The sequence below is a fragment of the Pelophylax lessonae genome (genome assembly GCF_965119305.1).
Source record: "Pelophylax lessonae genome assembly, chromosome: 6".
NCBI lineage: Eukaryota > Metazoa > Chordata > Amphibia > Anura > Ranidae > Pelophylax > Pelophylax lessonae.
The window spans coordinates 262,288,279-262,306,468 of record NC_138773.1 but is presented as its reverse complement, the minus strand read 5'-3'; the positions used below and the strand labels follow the sequence as shown (position 1 = coordinate 262,306,468).

At 38.3% G+C, this 18,190-nt stretch overlaps 1 protein-coding gene across 1 annotated transcript in view; it reads right to left on the bottom strand.

Moving 5' to 3' along the window:
• Positions 1 to 219: 219 nt before the first annotated feature.
• LOC309558200 (sodium channel protein type 2 subunit alpha-like) overlaps positions 220 to 18,190 on the bottom strand; it is a 218,850-nt gene continuing 200,879 nt past the window's right edge. Inside the window, 6 exon segments of the mRNA XM_082261220.1 lie at positions 220 to 4,367; positions 6,574 to 6,844; positions 7,346 to 7,450; positions 9,640 to 9,777; positions 14,586 to 14,639; positions 16,095 to 16,379. Of these exon segments, the coding sequence (XP_082117346.1) occupies positions 3,172 to 4,367; positions 6,574 to 6,844; positions 7,346 to 7,450; positions 9,640 to 9,777; positions 14,586 to 14,639; positions 16,095 to 16,379 (2,049 nt within the window). The 3' untranslated portion in view covers positions 220 to 3,171.

The window sequence follows — 18,190 nt, the reverse complement described above, 5'->3', positions numbered from 1 at the left end:
AATGGCGGTTTTTGAAAGAAATTCACCTCAGACAGTTTACCACCCCCTCCAATAAAATAAGTCATCTATGGGCTTTCTTCCACAGTTGAAAGGTACCCAAGGCCATTGCTCAGTCTAACTTAAGCTAACTGAAATGACCAGGTTAGGTTTACTTTAATTTGCACTTGTATGAAAAATCCACAGACTGAAACAGAAAAACACAGACCCAGAAGACAAATATACAATACAAAATGTAATCTTTATTCTTTTGGCTTGTTTGTAATGTAGTTAGCTGTAACTTTAGGTAATAGCATTTTCCTGCATGCAGTTCACAGTACACTACAAGTCATTATTCCTGGAAAGCAAAGGAGTCTACATTGAATGTCATCGTGTGTCCAAAACAGAACTGAAGGTAACATGGTGTCGTAAGCAAAGTCATGTTCTTTTGGAGAAATGAAGCATGTGGATCCCACACGTTGGCTAAACATTCCAGTGCAGCATGAATTAACAATAGTAAAATGAGTAATTCGGTTAGACTTTAGAAACAAAAAGTAAACTATACTTAAGTCTAATCTGCGCTTTGCCAGCTTTGGATAAACTGCATTTCCTAGAAGGTTTTAATCAGGATTTTTAAACTGACAGCACATTCTAAAATTTGCAGCTTAAAGAGCACCTGTTAGCTGCACAAAAGTGCCAGAGCCGTTATTATCCAGCACAAAGTCAATCCAGTAAAAATTAGAGGCACAGTGGAGGTAGCCATTTTGAGCTGAGGTAGTATTCAAAGGAATAGCGATCATCAATAACTTCTCTAGAAGCCCTTCATGTAACTGAGGCTTTAAGTGCATCAGTTATGGTATTGTATCCAAGAATTACCAGTTAGCATTCCAGTGGATATTGCCTCAGCTCTGGATAACCCAGAAAGTGCCTTTGATTTTTCTGGTTTTTGGTGAATACAGAGCAACTTTCAAATGACTTTCACATCATTGCTGCTTAATTTTAAAGACAAACACCTTGGTACTGGGGCTACTTTTTGGTCGGCATTCAGGCCCTACATTCCATTAAGATCTCAAGCCCACAAAATACTATGAGCCAATTATGTACCGATTTTGGCCCAGAAATGTCCATGTACAGAGCCAGGTGCCCTATCACTGCTGTTAGAGCAGCAGGTTGCCTAAACCGTATGCAAATCAACCAAAAATGCAACTATATTTAACCTTTTCAGCCATCTCTTTATGAAAGAACTTGTATCTCAAGTATGCAGAGTACCCTGGTGCTAAAAAGGTTAAATCCCTGATGCAGGCATATCTCACAGTTTCTGCATATTTAACCTGGTGTTTTCTAAAGTTCATCTTCAATATAAACATATTTTTCTTGTGCGAGCTGTGGTCCCCAATTTCACACATTTACTTTCACATTCAGCATGTGCACCAAAATAAAACCCCCAAAAATTATAATAAAATAGCAAAATTTACAATTCTCTTAATTTTTTTTTATTTGCAAAGCTCTCCAATTTAATAGTGCTAAGTGTGGGCGAGTACGAAAAGTGACCACAACATTAACCCCTGAAGTTCAGTTAATTTTTTTCTTCTCTTCTCTTATGTACAAAATGCTGAAAAATAAAGCTAAATGAATATTTACAGTATTTATAGAATCCGTTTGTTAAAAACTCTTGTGTCCTTGAATGCAGTTTGCAACATTTCCAATTTGTTTGTCTAGATCAATACAAAACGTTTCGTAACAAAAGCAAAAAATAACAGAATGCAAAAAAAACACAAGAAGAAAACCAAAAAAAAGATGGAACATAAAAGAAAAGCTGCAAACTATTGCGTAACCAGTTCGAACTGCGAAGAGGTTAACAACAAAGAAATCAGACCTCACTGAACAATTTGTCTTACTTAACCAACGACGTATGGCTTTCCATAATATACTGCTGGATGGTGGGGAAATAAAACATCATAAGCAGCCCAGGCAATATGAACATGCACCTGTGATAGCGTCCAAACTATTTATATTGGTACAGAATATTTTTTTTTTTCTATTATTTTCCAGAAGCTTGCAAACTACACATAATGTGGTACATATTTGATGCAATAAATACTGTGCCCAAATCATTATTTCCTTGCTCAAACATCCACCACGTAGTAAAGGAGCTATTTACATACTGTAACACAGGCAATTCCATTGGCTTGTACAAAGTCAACCTTGCTGACAAGCTGAAGATGGCCAAACAATAATGCAGGATAAAGCCTAAAAAAATGGATTTTGGTCAACCTGTGCAGTCAAATAAATAAATTTTACTCAAACAAAGTTGTAAATGTAATTATTCCCTCCAGGCACCAAAACTTTGCCAATCTCTTGCATAAAAATGATTCTATCTTCCCCATGACATGGGGTTAAATTGGGGCAAAACAGGCACCTTTCAACTTTGTTTATGTGACACTGCATGAACAGTTAAGCACCTCAACAAATAGTGTCACATAATGGTCATCTTTTTTAGTCTCTATGTTTTATTTTTTTATTTTTTTATTTTTTCCCCCATGCATGACCTATGAGCCTGGCATGCGTTCATGCAATCACTTTTCTTCATATATGTTATAGAGAAAGATATTGAAGAACACCTGGTTCCCATACCTTTGAAATCGTTATTATCAGCTCCTTCCCAACATAAAACCCATTTACAAAAATAGTCGCATATAATTGTAGAGAACCTATGAATTCAAAAAAAGGATGAATCCATAAACATAGAACTTGTAAACATATGGCAATTATGGCAGTTGAAATGCAAACAGTGGATACAAGTACTTTACTAAAGTGTTCAACACACAAAACAAAACAATAGGTTTGTATCCCACAAAATGGTCCCCATTCCGCACAGTCTGAGCAGCCATTTTGACTATCCTCTTCAGCAGTGTCAGCTGGGAAGTCAACCCCTTTACTTCCTAAGTGGCCAGCAAAACATCCCTGGGCGATGCATTGCAAGCCTCTATAGCAGTGAAGTGGTTAAATCAGTAACCTCCAGTCAAGGGCAACGAGCGTCTTTGTAGTCCATTCCTGACAAGGGGTCACTGTCGTACTGTAGGCACTGACCATAAGTACATAATTTTAAGAACTGTCCGTTTGGCATAATTCTCTGAAAGGAGTCCTGCTGACATAAAAAATGTTCACAGGCTGTAAACATTTTGCCACAAAAGGTTACTTCTTACGCTCCCTGATATCTTTTGCCCTGTCTTCTTTCTCTGTTTTGTCTTTTTCATGTTTCTCTTTGTCTGGTTTTGTAACACTGTCATAAGATGGGGGAGACGTTGTCGAAGGTGTTATGTCTACTTTGTCTGTTGTAGAGTTCCCATTGAGTCGATCGCTCAGTACATCCTTTCGCGTTATTAGACTGTCTCCATCTTTGTCTTTACCATGATGGTACATAAAGGAAGCACGATTAATAGTTTTCCTCAAAATATAACTTCTAAAGGCGCGCTGGATCACAACAGCAGACAGTTCCTCTTGTTTTCTTCGTAATGTAGAAGTGATTGGTTCATAGGAGACCTTTGAAGGGTTGGAAGCCATGAAACGTTCCTCCATTGGTTGACGGAGATTATCCATTTCGTCTCCTTCTCCCAACACTCGCTTTGTAAAAGCAAACAAGATGTCAAGGCAGTGAATTCTGTCACCACTTACCATGGGAAGATCCATTGCAATAAGCTGTACATTGTTTGGTTTTGGTATACGAAGAGGTGGATCTAGAGCATCAGCAAAGTCAGGCAACTTATTGTACTGAATGAACTGTGTTGCGTCTGAATCAAACTTTTCCCAGACTTCATAGAACATTTCAAAGTCATCCTCTCCAAGAGGTTCTGCACTTTCCTCTGTTGCAACACCAAAGTTCTCTAAAATTACAGCGATATACATGTTTACCACCACTAAAAAGGATATGATGATATAACTTACAAAGAAGGAAATCCCAACAGTGGGGTTACCACAATCCCCTTTTACAGAACTTCCAGGATGTTCTACGGCTGGATCACAGTCTGGGTATTTACTGTTGAGAATAGGTGCTAACAAGCCGTCCCACCCAGCTGATGTTGTAATCATGAATAAACAAATCATACTGTTGCCAAAAGTTTCAAAATTGTACATGTCATCAATGCCACTTTCCTTCTTGACATAAGCAAAGTTCGACATTCCAAAGATAGCATAAATGAACATTACAAGGAAAAGTAGTAATCCTATATTAAACAAAGCAGGAAGTGACATCATCAAAGCAAACAGCAAAGTACGAATGCCTTTTGCTCCTTTGATGAGACGCAGGATACGTCCTATTCTGGCAAGTCTTATTACTCTGAACAGGGTTGGTGATACAAAGTATTTTTCAATCAGATCAGCAAGGAACATACCTATGGGCAAAAGAAGGAAAAGAAAAAAATGAGCATACATACAATATATTAAACAAACATATGACTTCAATACAATTTTGCAAAGCAGTTGGCAAAGGTTCCACTAAAAAGTGTCAGAATTCATTAAATTAGATCTAATCCAAATCACACTGATGCGGTGCGGAAACCACATTTATTTCTGTGCGGTTCCTACACTGCATCAGAATCGCATTCAGTTCACACTGTGCTATGCAAACCGCTGTGGGTGTCAATATAAAGTTAATGACACCCCCAAAATTGGTTCACAGAACACGGTGTGAACTGTGGAATCGGATGGAATCAGATCGCATGGGTCTGAACATCTCTGCAATCCGATTCCAGTGCGGACAAAAAAAAGAGTCCTGCACGTTTTTGGTGCATGTCTAGTGTGAATTGAGCCATACATAATGTACACCCCATGGGTATATTCATTATTATGATTCAATTGTTCCTTGATACCATGTACCTATATATTTACATGATGTGGTCATTTTAGGGCTAGCCACCCATGGCTCTTGTCTTTTTTTGTTACTCTGTGTATCCCTTGTTTCTTTCAATTTTTGTAAAATAAAATTTAACCTTTTATATAAATACTATTATTCCTTTTTTTCATTACTGTAACAGCAGTGGAGTACTATTTAAGACCTAAAAAATCCCATTGGGGGTTTTCCTCTTTTTCTCAATTCACATTTATGGTATTTATAATACAGGTAATAATAACTATTAACACAGGAAATTGATAACGTTTTCTAGTGTTGTTGTTGTCTACACTTTGGTAACATATCCTCATCTTTGCAGACATTCCTTCAAAACAGTCACTTATTAAATTGGATCTGTTAAAGTGGAAGAGTTCCGCGGAGTTCCAAATAATTAAAAGTTTCCATCAGCTGACGGGCGGGTCCTTACTGTGCATGCGCAAAGCGTGCTGTGCATTCGGATTGGCTCAGTGGCAGGGAAAGGAGGAGGGGGCCAAACTTCCAAGGTATGGCACGGCGGCTCCATCTCCCGGAAGTGGGAAAGGGTACCTGTCAAAAACAGGCACTGTTTCCCCCTCCCCACTGAAAGGTGCTAAATGTAGCACTGGAGGGGGGGGGGGAAGCAAATGAGCGGAAGTTCCACTTTTGGCTGGAACTCCACTTTAAGTCCTGCTAGATTGACTTCAAGCTGATCTCTTTTGCAGGAAGAGCTAAGTGCCTATACTGTTTAAAAGCCAGTAATAGACTGTCTCACCCTGCTCTGCACATGCTCAGTTGCTCTCTATTTTTAGGCACTGTCAAATTTATATAGGCCGATCTGCTGACAGCCTTAGAGCGGAATTAAACCCTTCTATCTTTTACAGCCAAGGAAGATGTTTCTGTTTGATCTGCAGTTGCCATGGTGCTGCACATGTGATCAGTTCTGACACCACCCATTTGAGGAGTTGACAGTTTGGTTGAGGACACAAGCAATTCTGACAGTTAGCAATCCCAGCATTCCAGGAAAGCTTTAAAATAGCACATGGTATCCATGTCATGATGATTTCCTTGTTCAGGCACTTTCTGTTATAGGGTGACAATGCTCTGTCCCAGTCTTGCAATTGTACTTCTGCATTGTATCTCTGTTACATGGGCTTCCAGCGAAGACTACAAAGAACTATTTTAACACCCATCATGTAAGTATGGTTCGTTTTCACTAACAAGAAATCTGCCCTGGGAAAAGCCATACATCCATCTGTCCACTTATTCGAGTGAGCGTTTGTGGACAAGAACTGGCTGCAAAGAGACTGCAGAATATTAGCAGCACTGAAATACAGCAAAGGATAGTAAAACATTTAACTTAATCAAAAAATAGCAAGTGTTTGTGATACACAGTGCTTTAGCAAACTATATATCATTCATTTAGGATATACTTGTATTGTTGGAAAAAAATGAGCTGCAGTTGTCACAGTCTTGCCTTAACCAACAAATATTTTTATATACTTGGTAAAACATTTTTTTCATCATCATCTTCATTCTATATTTTGATCATCTGCATCATATTTCAATATTTCATATTGGTGAAGACGTAGGAGGCAGTGGTCCTTTTTGGACTGTCCAGAAGATCTCTTCTTGGAAGAGTTTCAGCCTTCCAGAGGGCCGCTATCCATCTCCACTGTCCTCCTTTAACTTTTAGAAATGATGTTCTCCCTTCTAGTTACTGATAAACCTACCTACTATAGAGAGAATCACAACCACAAAATCAAATATATTCCATCCCATTGTGAAGTAGTAATGTCGTAAAGAAATAAGCTTGAGCACACATTCTCCGGTGAAGAGCACAATGAAGACTGCATTAACCCAGTACAAGATATTTTCCATGTCTTTGCTCTGGTCGTCTGTTTCTATCATCATTGTTACCATGTTCAAGCAAATCAAAACCATAATGGTGATGTCAAATGGTTGCATGGACACAAAATCGAAGACAGCACCTTGGAATTTATTCTGAAATACACAAAACAAGAAGTTACTTTAAATTGTATTTTTATTTTTTTTGTCATTTTAGATGAAAAGACGTTGTAAACCCTTATTTTCCAACCTGCACCGCAAGTTCACATGCAACTGTTCGATACGTGTCATATGTCACTAGTACCCCCAGCAGTTCTTAGTAGAAGTGGGAAAACAACTTTAAAGCAGGCTGTAATGCCATTGATTTCTAGCAGTCTCCTGTAACTTGTCCTCAACCACACCTGTAGCATGTCCATAGTCTCTGACTCTCTCCTGTAGTATGTCTGCAGTCTCTGCCAGTTTATTTTAGCATTATATGTAATATATATTATGTGCAGCCCCCTGGTGGTATCATATGCAAACCCCCTTACACCTTCTAAGTTGAGCACCACAGTTGTAGACTGTGGATTCTGAGACATTTTACCTATGTGCAGTTCATCTTCTTAATACCATTTGCCTTCTAGTAAGCCTTTCATAAAATGAAGGTAAATGACTCACATGTGGCCTAGGGACGGGCTTTTGTGGCTTTTTGGATCCTAGTTTTTTCATGGCATTGTAATATTTCTTTTGTTCTTCTGTCATGAAGATATCTTGACCTCCAAATTATAGGAAAAAAACATAAAAATGGTTATGACAAATCAACCACTTTTATGACAGAATAAAAATGTACTGTATGGAAACCCAAAAGCCCCTGTTTGATATATGCAACCTGTAAACCTAATAGCTTTATGATTTTTTTTTTCCTCCAGCTTTATTAATGAAGTTAACTCTAAACATTCATACCCGGCCACTTTCTTTTTTAGATTGACAATGTTCACCCACTGCCATACAATGCAGCATTACTCTTTATGTGCCTGAAAGCTTATTTAACTTACAGGAGGAGGGGGTTTAAATTTAGGATCAGTAAGTCATGTTGGCGAAAGTAACGCCCTCATCAACCACTCACCGCTTCAGTCATTTAACAGAGATCCACAGAAAAAGCAGTTGTGTAAACCCTAACAAAATCAAAGATTATGTTTATTTGTAATTTGTTTCTTAATTGTTTTTATACCTTTTCTGCATTTATTTTGTTTTTTGTTTTTGGTATTGGGTTTTACATCTGCTTTAAAGTAAACTTGCTCTTGAAAAATTAAGGAAGCTTTCACCTATAGTGTTCAGTGAGCTCTACTGTAGGTAGAGCTGAACTACTGTTTTTGCCTATATGATCTCCTGGGCGGTCTGTGATATCGCTTCTTGATTGCGCCACTAGCTAAAATCATCAGTATCCCCACACTCAGTAACTGGATTGTTCATGCTTACTGATCTGCTTCCCAAAATGTGACTTTTTGTACTATATTTAGTGTTTTTCCACTTACTGTACATGCAAATCCGTGCGCTGTCACTTTGCTTTTATTTGCATACTGCAAGGTCATGGCTGTTACTGTATTCTTTTAAGTAAAAAATAAGTGACAGGAATAATATGGAGGCTGCCATTGACAACTTTTGTTTATACTATACTCATTTTTTGTCTGTCTCAATACTTTCTGAATTCCTGACATAGACCAATCATACTGGGGTTTATTTACTAAAGCTGGAGAGTGCAAACCCCACTTCTGCATAGAAACCAATCAGCTTCTAACCCCAGCTTGTTCAATTAAAGTGGAACTTTAGTCAAAAAATGAAGTCCTTCTAGATCAGTTCAGGCACTACCCTTTTTGCAGGTATAGCTATGTAAACCATTGAAAAAAAGAGCCTATACTTTTTAAAATCTAGTAATACACTGTCTCACCTTGCTTTGCACATGCTCAGTTGCTCTCCATTTTTAGGCACTGCTGAGTTTGTAGAGGTCGATCTGCTGACAGCCTTAAAGCAGAATTAAACCCTCCTATCCTTTACAGCCAATGAAGCTGCTTCTGTTTGATCTGCAACAGTCATGGTGCTGCACATGAGATCAGTTATGACAGCAGCCATTTGATGGTTTGACAGTTAGGTTAAAGACACAAGCAAATGTGACAGTTAGCAATCCCAGCTTTCCAGGAAAATACCTGAATATACATTGTTTAGTTCTGTTTTATGATTTACTGCTGTTCAGGGGCTCTGGGCTTCAGCAAAATGGCCATCTCCAGCAAGAAGAAATAGGAGCAATGCTGGAGGCAATTTACAGCACTCACTAATTTTGGTAGCATAGTCATTGTGGAATGTATGTTCCTTGCAAAAGAACAGTATTTTTTATCAAGTTGTCATAAATAAAGTTCCACTTATAGCTTTGGTAATAAAACCTGGAAGCTGATTGGTTTCCATGTAGAAGTGAGCCTGATTTTTGTACTCTCCAGCTTTAGTTGGCAGTGGAGTTGAAGTGAAGTTAAAAATCCCAATCTACATGTTCCAGGTTAGTGACTGTGAAACAAGTGAATCTACTGGAGCAGGGAGGACAGCTAGGATTTTCATGATGGCTGCCCGCATGTTTCTCTCAGTACAGGTATTCTCAGAATACTCTGGGACCTGGTAACCACAGATCAGCTCCTTTTATAAAACAGTGAGTAAGGCATGTGGGTGATTTCTGATGCAAGCATCAAGTTACCTAATTTGGACAATGTTACAATGAGGATTGAAATTGATGGATTTCCTACCCATCGGGGACTTAGACAACAGGTAAAAAGGAAAAAAAAACAGCAGAGGCCGTAAGCTTTATGTTTGGAAAATAAAATGTATAACAATTTTTTATACTTCAATTTAGCTAAAGTATAGTTTTATATGGATTTTTGACAACAGAAACAATATTTTTTAGCAGTTAGTAAACATGTAATACTTATCTTCTTTTTCTGCTGATTAAAGTTATCAATGATGACACCAATGAAAAGATTAAGTGTGAAAAAGGATCCAAATATGATGAAAATGACGAAATAAAGGTACATGTATAGATTGTCTTCATATTTTGGTTGCTGTTCTACCTGGAAGTGAATACAGTCTTATTCAGTAAAAAAAAAAAAAGAAATAGACAGTCAAATACACTGCTTAACCTCCCTGGTGGCTTGATTATGTCAGGAATTATGTACCAAAAGCGGTAAAAAATTTTTCATGGAAATTTGGCGTTATGTATTATAGGCCTACAATTCTTAGTAATTACTGACTTAAACCTGACCAAAACAAGAGTCTAGTAGACATCCCAAATGTGATAAATTTGAAACACAAACGCATGAATTATAATCTAATCAATAATATAATTTTATTATATAATATATAATATATATAATAAAATTATATTATTAATTAGATTATAATTCATGCGTTATATATATATGTGTGTGCATATATAATATAAATGTGTTATGTGTTTGTGTTTTGTGCAACGTTTGAATTTCCCTCCCAGTTCCGCTCCCATGCAGCATTGCTGCTGCAGGGAACGGAACTAGGAAGTCATCATACCGATGGACGAGCGGTGGGACTCTCGGCTGGCGGTCACAGCAATGAGAGATCATCGCTGGATCGCCAGGAGAAGGTAAGAGACACCGCTGCGCGCTCTGCACATCTACCCCGAGCGTGACTCGGGGATACCGATCCTAGTCTAAAAAATCCACCCCGAATAACGCTCGGGGATACCGCCAGGGAGGTTAAATAAATTAAAGGAACACTTTTTAATCAGAGTATAACATCAAGTCAATAATACTCCTGGGGTATTGATCTGGTCAGTTAAGTAGCAGGGGGTTGCTAATCAGTTTCAGCTGCTTTATTGTTTATGAAATTAACAACAGGTGCACTAGATGGGCAGCAATGAGAATACCTCCAAAACAGGAATGGTTTTGCAGGTGAGGACCACTGACATTTTTTCCCTACTCATCTTTTCTGAGTGTTTTTCACTAGTGTTGCATTTGACCAGGGTCAGTGTCACTACTGGTAAGATTAGGCGATACCTGGACCCTATAGAGGTTGCACAGGCAGTCCAACTCCTCCAGGATGGCACATCAATATGTGCCATTGCCAGATTTGCTGTGTCTTCCAGCACAGTCTCATGAGCATGCAGGATATTCCTGAAGAATGGCAGTTACTTTAGAAGAGTTGGTTAGGGCTGTAGAAGGCCCTTAACCCATTAGCAGGACCGGTATCTGCTCCTTTGATCAAGGAGGAATGGGATGAGCACTGCCAGAGCCCTACAAAATGACCTCCAGCAGGCCACTGGTGTGAATGTCTCTGATCAAACAATCAGAAACAGACTTTATGAGGGTGGCCTGAGGGTCCGACGTCCTCTAGTGGGTCATGTGCTCACTGCCCAGCACTTTGGAGCTCGACTGACATTTGCCATTGAACACCAGAATTGGCAGGTCCACCACTGGTGCCCTGTGCTTTTTACAAATGAAAGCAGGTTCACCCTGAGCACATGTGACAGACATGGAAGGGTCTGGAGAAGCCGTGGAGAATGTTATGCTGCCTGTAACAACGTTCAGCATGACTGATTTGGTGGTGGGTCAGTGATTATCTGGGGAGGCATATCAATGGAGGAACACACAGACCTCTACAGGCTGGACAGTGGCACCTTGACTGCTATTAGGTATTGGGATGAAATCATTGGGCCCATTGTCAGACCCTAAGCTAGTGCAGTGGGTCCTGGGTTCCTCTTGGTGCACAACAATGCCCAGCCTCATGAGTATACGGCCAGTTCCTGGAGGATGAAGGAATTGATACCATTGAATGGCCCCCACATTCAAACAGAATGGCCCAATCCAATAGAACACCTCTGGGAGATTATGTTTCTGTCCATCTTACTCCGCCAGGTTGCACTTCAGTCTTTTCAGGAGCTCAGTGATGTCCTGGTCCAGATCTGGGAGGAATTACCCCAGGACACCACCCGTCGTCTCATTAGGAGCATGGCTGATGTTGTCAGGCATGTATAATACAAACTAGTACCATTTTGAGTTGCTGCAATAAAATTTCAGCAAAATGGATTAGTCTTCTGCATCATTTTTTCCCTTTGATTTTTAGGATGTCGTTAATTTCAGCCCTCTGTAGGATGATAATTTTTATTTGCATTAAATGATGACTCACCCTTTTGTTCCTAACACATTAAAGTCCATATCAGTATAGATATCCAGCATGAGATTTTTCCCCGTTGAGATCTGATGTTTTCAAAGTGTTCCTTTAATTTTTTTGAGCAGTGTACATACATTATATATGTAAATGAGGATTCTTGTTCACCTCTAAGCCACCCCACCTCAAACCAATATATGTGTGTTGTCTTACCAAACATCTTGCAAGTTTGTACATCTGAATTCATATGAAATTAATTTTAGTGCGCTGTTACATAATTACCAAGGGATGCTGGGAAGTAGACTTAAGAGAAGAATGATTGCTGATGTAACATGTCACATGATAAGCAGACCAGGATTTGTAGTGGAACTGTGCTGTCTAAGCAGTATGGTGTTCTCCGAATGCCAAATCAAATCAGCAGCATTGAGCCAATAGATGCTTGCAAGTTTGTACAACTGATTTCAGATGGAAGGCTTTTCAGTACTGTGTTGTTACATAAACAATAAGGAATGAAGGAACTAGATTCCCTATAATACAGTGTTTCTCAACCTTTTTTTCAGACAAGGCACCCTTTGAAAGCATATTCAGTCTCAAGGCACCCCAGTCTAAAGCTAGGCTCACACGAATGCAGGTGTTTGCGGGTGTGGGAATCGCAGCTGTTCCCACACCTGCAACTAAATTGTGCTGCTCTTTACAGACACGCGGGGCTGCCAGTCATTCTGAATGGTACCCCCACGCATCTAAAAATGTTTGCAGATGTGAGAACTGCTGGGAAAATCGCATGATGCAGAAGCATTTCCTGTGCGCTGTGGTTTAAAAACAGTGCATGAACTGTTTTTCTGCATGAAGCGCAGGTACAGCAGCCCATTCAATTGAATGAGCTGACATACAAGAGAAAACGAAGTTAGCAGAGCTGCAGCAGTGTGAACATAGCCTAAGAGGTCATTCACATGTGAGGTTGGGGGATGGTAAAACAATGCAGTTGAGCAAAGTTTGTACCATTCCCCCCAACTACTTTACCTTTACCTGCAGAGACAGCAGCCAGGCTGGTCCACATGCTATAACCACAATGCTTTGTGGCTATGGCAGGAATTATACTCCCTGTTGCATTCGGCAGGCATTACTGATGAATGGGGCCTTGCTGCAACCACATGTACTGCACGAAGCCTCCCTGCCCCCTCCAGGGCTCTTCACATTGTCGGCTCTGCTCATAACTGTCAACTCTCACTTTACCGACAGTATGAAACTCTGCCAGTCTCAGCTCTGTATACAGGGCAGGAATTGGCAAAACTGCACACTGTCCGCAGAGGGAGAGCAGACAGGATTGCAGCATCCCGGTTGAGAAAGGCTAACATTTCTACACAGTATACATACTGCATATTTATATATTGTACCTCCAAATGCAGCCTCCTTGCGGTGTCTTTTCTCTTTACTCCTCACACTGCTGCACGTGCCTCCCCAGCTACGCCAACAGAAGAAGAGGAAGAATCCCATCCAACAAACCACGAGAGAACATCCCAGAAAGCTGTGCAGGTGTCTGACCAGGCCCTTAGCAACTGATGATGATGTCATTGGTTGTTAAGACATGGGCAGGCAGCCCCCTCTGCTTTCTGAGTGACTGTGGCAGCTGCACGCATGTTTGAGACAGCGGACCCGCACCGCTGTAATTGAAAAAAGTTTAACTGGTGGCGAGAAGAATATTTTGCTGGATGCCTAGTTAGTTTTAGGGAGGTTTTTGGTCATTTTGCCATGGCAACCCTGGGGACTCTGTGGCACCCTAGTGTGCCGCAGCACCCCGGTTGAGAAACGCTGCTATAATACAGGTGGATGTGCTGGCATCAACATAGAAGCAATAACTAGCATTCTAGCTAAGATATGTGAGCTTTGGAAAGGTAATTTGCACTAAATTTTGCCCTTGAGTAAAGCCATTAGTCAAATCGTTTCAACATTGTCTTGCAAACACCTCCAGGAGCTCCTGGAAGACCCTAAAACCTCCAGCTACTTTTTATGGTAAGGTGAGTCCATTGCTCATACTGAGACTTCTTTATTTTTTTATATTGCAGAGGGTATACACTGCGGTTTTGTCGGTGCATCTTTTTTACTTTTAGAGATTTTTTGTACCTATTAAAGGATTTCATGTACATACCAGCCTTGTATGTATACATAACCTGTAAGGACTGACCATGGGGTAAAAGGGTATATTGTGCAATTGCTGTGTGAGTATGTTTTGTTTTATATCATGAATTGTGATTGCCTATATTCCTAAACAGGATTATTATTTGTAGATTAGACTGATCCACATGCAAACATTTAGCGGCAACAAAAAGTATTGAATCAGTGGTTCTCCTAACTCAATCACCCCTACTTCTTGCTCCTTTTCAAATCTTTTTATAGTAGCATAGATCATATGAGGTGGATTAGTTAGAAAACATGACCCTATAATATGCCTTTACTCCCCATAAACCAATTTAACTTCCAATAATAAAGGTATATAAATGGACATGAATCTGCTTTGGACTGTTTAGCAACCTGTGCGACATGAAGATTATAAATAGATCACATGTGCTGTCCTTGTATTTGAATCAATAATTCGATAATAGATCTTCCAAGACTCAACCTAGATACCTATATAAACATACCTAGAACACTACAAATATAAGTTGTGTATGTTTTAAGCAAATTTTTTATTTGAAGAATATCTAGAAAGTTTGTATATCCAAAATTAGGCAATACTGACCTTTCTAGAATCAACAGCAGCATACATAATGTCCATCCAGCCTTTAAATGTTGCCTGTAAATTGAAAATTATAGTATTCGTTTTTTTTAAGTCCGTTGTCAATGAGGAAGTATTCATTATATTAAAACAGCTCAACACAAAAAAAACTATTTAAAAAATTACAAGCTGTGGCAGATAAAAATGGATGTGCGTATACAAATTTTCTGATGACTATTTGCATAACCATAGGCAATCCTGTCATGTGACAATACCAGAGCTACTGATAGAGTGTTTAGGCACCCTATGCGTTTGTACATTACATTGTATGATAGAAGACGGGGACATGCCTAATTTATACCACTGGGAAGTAGACACACTCTAGGGAGCTCCAGCTGGCACTGGAGGAGTGAAATATGTGATTGACATGAAGATATACATGTTGTCAGCAGTCTACTAAAGCTTGTAGTTCATTTAACATTTTTTTTCTTAATCCTTTGCTTTAGTCTCAGGGGCATATTATTATCTATATCTTCTCTAAATGTCCTACTTCCCTTTTTGTTTCTCCTCACAAACCAATAATAAATATTTTTTTAGATATTTTATTCATTTAGATTATAGCTAGTATGTGGATTATATTACATTGATACACATATGTAAGGATTTTTTTAAATTTATTATAGATGCTATTGTCCTAATGGTTAATATGGCAGTTAATAACGTGTTACTAAACCTAAAACAGTAAAATCAGTCTATACAGTAAAGCATGCTTTTTATACTTACTGTGGAACCTAAGGAGTTAGTCTTCTGCATTGTGCAAAACAGCTGTTTGATCCTGCCTCCTCTGATCCTCCCCTTCCTTCACAGTCCCCAACCCATCTCCTAATAGAACAGAGCCCTGGGGGCAAGCTGCACATGCTCAGTTTGGTGTGTATTGCTAGAGAGTTGTTTGTTTTTTGTTTTTCTTGGGAGAGTGCATGTGATCAGCACGGGGTCAATCAGCATTGTCCTCCAAGACAGGAGGTCGGGGGTACTGCAGCCCCATAGGACAATCAGGGGAGAATGAAAACTCATCCTACAAGCTTTAACCAGTGCCCTGCTTGACACTAATAGAAGTCACAAGACTGTTATAACTGCTGATGATGAAAGGTATTTAACCTTTGCATTTCCATGTTCTGTGTACTGTGGAAGACCAAATATAGTGAATGCAGGCTCCTGGGTTTAGCAACACTTTAAGTAAGCTGCTGGCAAATGTTTTTGTAGAAAATACAAATCATAAACAGATGTTTGTAAAGTGCTATAAAATACTCTACCTTGGTCCAAGCAGCAAATATGCTTATTAAACTAATGAACAAATAATACAAATAAAATTGCTAAACTAACTTTTGTGCATTAAGAAAAATTTAGGAGAGATTTACAAATAGTAAAGTGTCATATAATAACAGATCATTAAAAATACAAAGCCTGTACTGCATTGGGTGAGTTAAACTGCATTACACAGTAAAATATAACAAATATATATTTATATCTTACCACTTGAAGCAAAGCTAGATAACCAAAGCCAACATTATCAAAGTTCACTTTTACGATTTTCCATCTTGCGCTTTGATTATCGGCTGCTATCAGGGCGTCACACTCTGATTTATTATTGACCACACTAGCATCAAAGTATTCATCCGATGTGGTATTTAGACAGTAGCCATATTTTCCAGCGAACATATTCACCCCCATGATGCTAAAAATTAGCCAAAATATTAAACAAACCAGCAGCACGTTCATGATGGAAGGTATAGCACCTATAAGGGCATTTACAACCACCTAGTACAAAAAATTGAGACGGAGGAAATACATGTTACCAACAGCGTCCATAGTCTTTTGAAAAAATGATAATGAGATGAGCAATGACTGTATATCTAAGATTAAACTCATACAAATAAACATTAAAAAAGAGTTTCACAATAATGTAAAAAAATATAAATCAGAAGAAAGAACAAAAAATATAAAAAAAAACACTTAGATGATTTACATAACTTGAGATTTAACACACTTTAGAATAACAATACAAATTAAAAGATGATCAAATACATACTGTAAATAAATTTGTTAAATAAACATGCAAATTAACTTAAATAAATGTGATACATTTTAGATACAAGGGTCATTTGCTAACACCACACAGTTGGGCAATTTCACTGATCTATCTATCTATCTATCTATCTATCTATCTATCTATCTATCTATCTATCTATCTATCTATCTATCTATCTATCTATCTATCTATCTATCTATCTATCTATCTATCTATCTATCTATCTATCTATCTATCTATCTATCTATCTCTCTCTTTATCTATCTATCTATCTATCTATCTATCTATCTATCTATCTATCTATCTATCTATCTATCTATCTATCTATCTATCTATCTATCTATCTATCTATCTATCTATCTATCTATCTATCTATCTATCTATCTATCTATCTATCTATCTATCTATCTATCTATCTATCTATCTATCTTTGTATCTATCTATCTATCTATCTATCTATCTATCTATCTATCTATCTATCTATCTATCTATCTATCTATCTATCTATCTATCTATCTATCTATCTATCTATCTATCTATCTATCTATCTATCTATCTATCTATCTATATAATAGTGATGTATGCTGGTCGGGAATGTTAAAGGGACTCTCATAGCCAGCTTGTAATAAAATTACTGAGTATCATGCATCTAAGTTTCCACCTTGGTGGAAGTTCTCATCAAAGAATAGGGAAAAATCCTTAAAAAGATCAACAAAAAATTTGAATATCCAAGAATTTATTGGGCATCTGTTACCTAATTATATACTTGTCCAAGAAACCTCCAGTGGGATGGGTAAATCTGTAACTCCCCATTATATGCATAGGGCAATTTAGGTTTTTGGCTTCATTGAAACTGACATGACTGCCCCTGTGTATGCAACACAGTTGTTGAAAAGGCCTGCTATTATCGGATGCTGCCCAACCTTATACCATAAACGCTTTAATTTAAAGATTTACTTCTCCTATTATATACATACATAACTATTATGCTTTATTTAAAGACTGGTGAGAAAACCCACCCAAATATATAACCTGTCCAGAAAACCTCCAATAAAAGTGCTAGTTCTACAACTCCTCATTACATGCTGGCTATAGATAAGAAATTTAACCTTTCAGCTTTAATAATAGAATTCAATTTTTTTTTCAGCTTGGTGAAATCGCAAGTTGATTCAAGTGCCAACCACAGGCTGGCCAAGGACAAGACTTTTTTAAATAAATGACCCTGTATCAGTTTAATAAATACAGTTCACAAAATAAATAAAGAAAACACACAACTTAAACATATGACAGCTGAGAACAAAGACAGTGTTACGTAATCATGCAGATGGGATTTTTTACTGGGGATGAAGAACTCCTAAAGCAAGCAATCGCATCACATGAATCATTCACAAACTGCTGTACTAGTAGCTACTATTGTTGTGCATAAAGCCAGGCACGCAGTAATGATGTATTCACTAAGACTTTTATTCCATTCTCTATATGGAAACATTCTTAGCAAATAAAACTCTTTCCATTTAGACAAAATATTTGTTGCATTCAA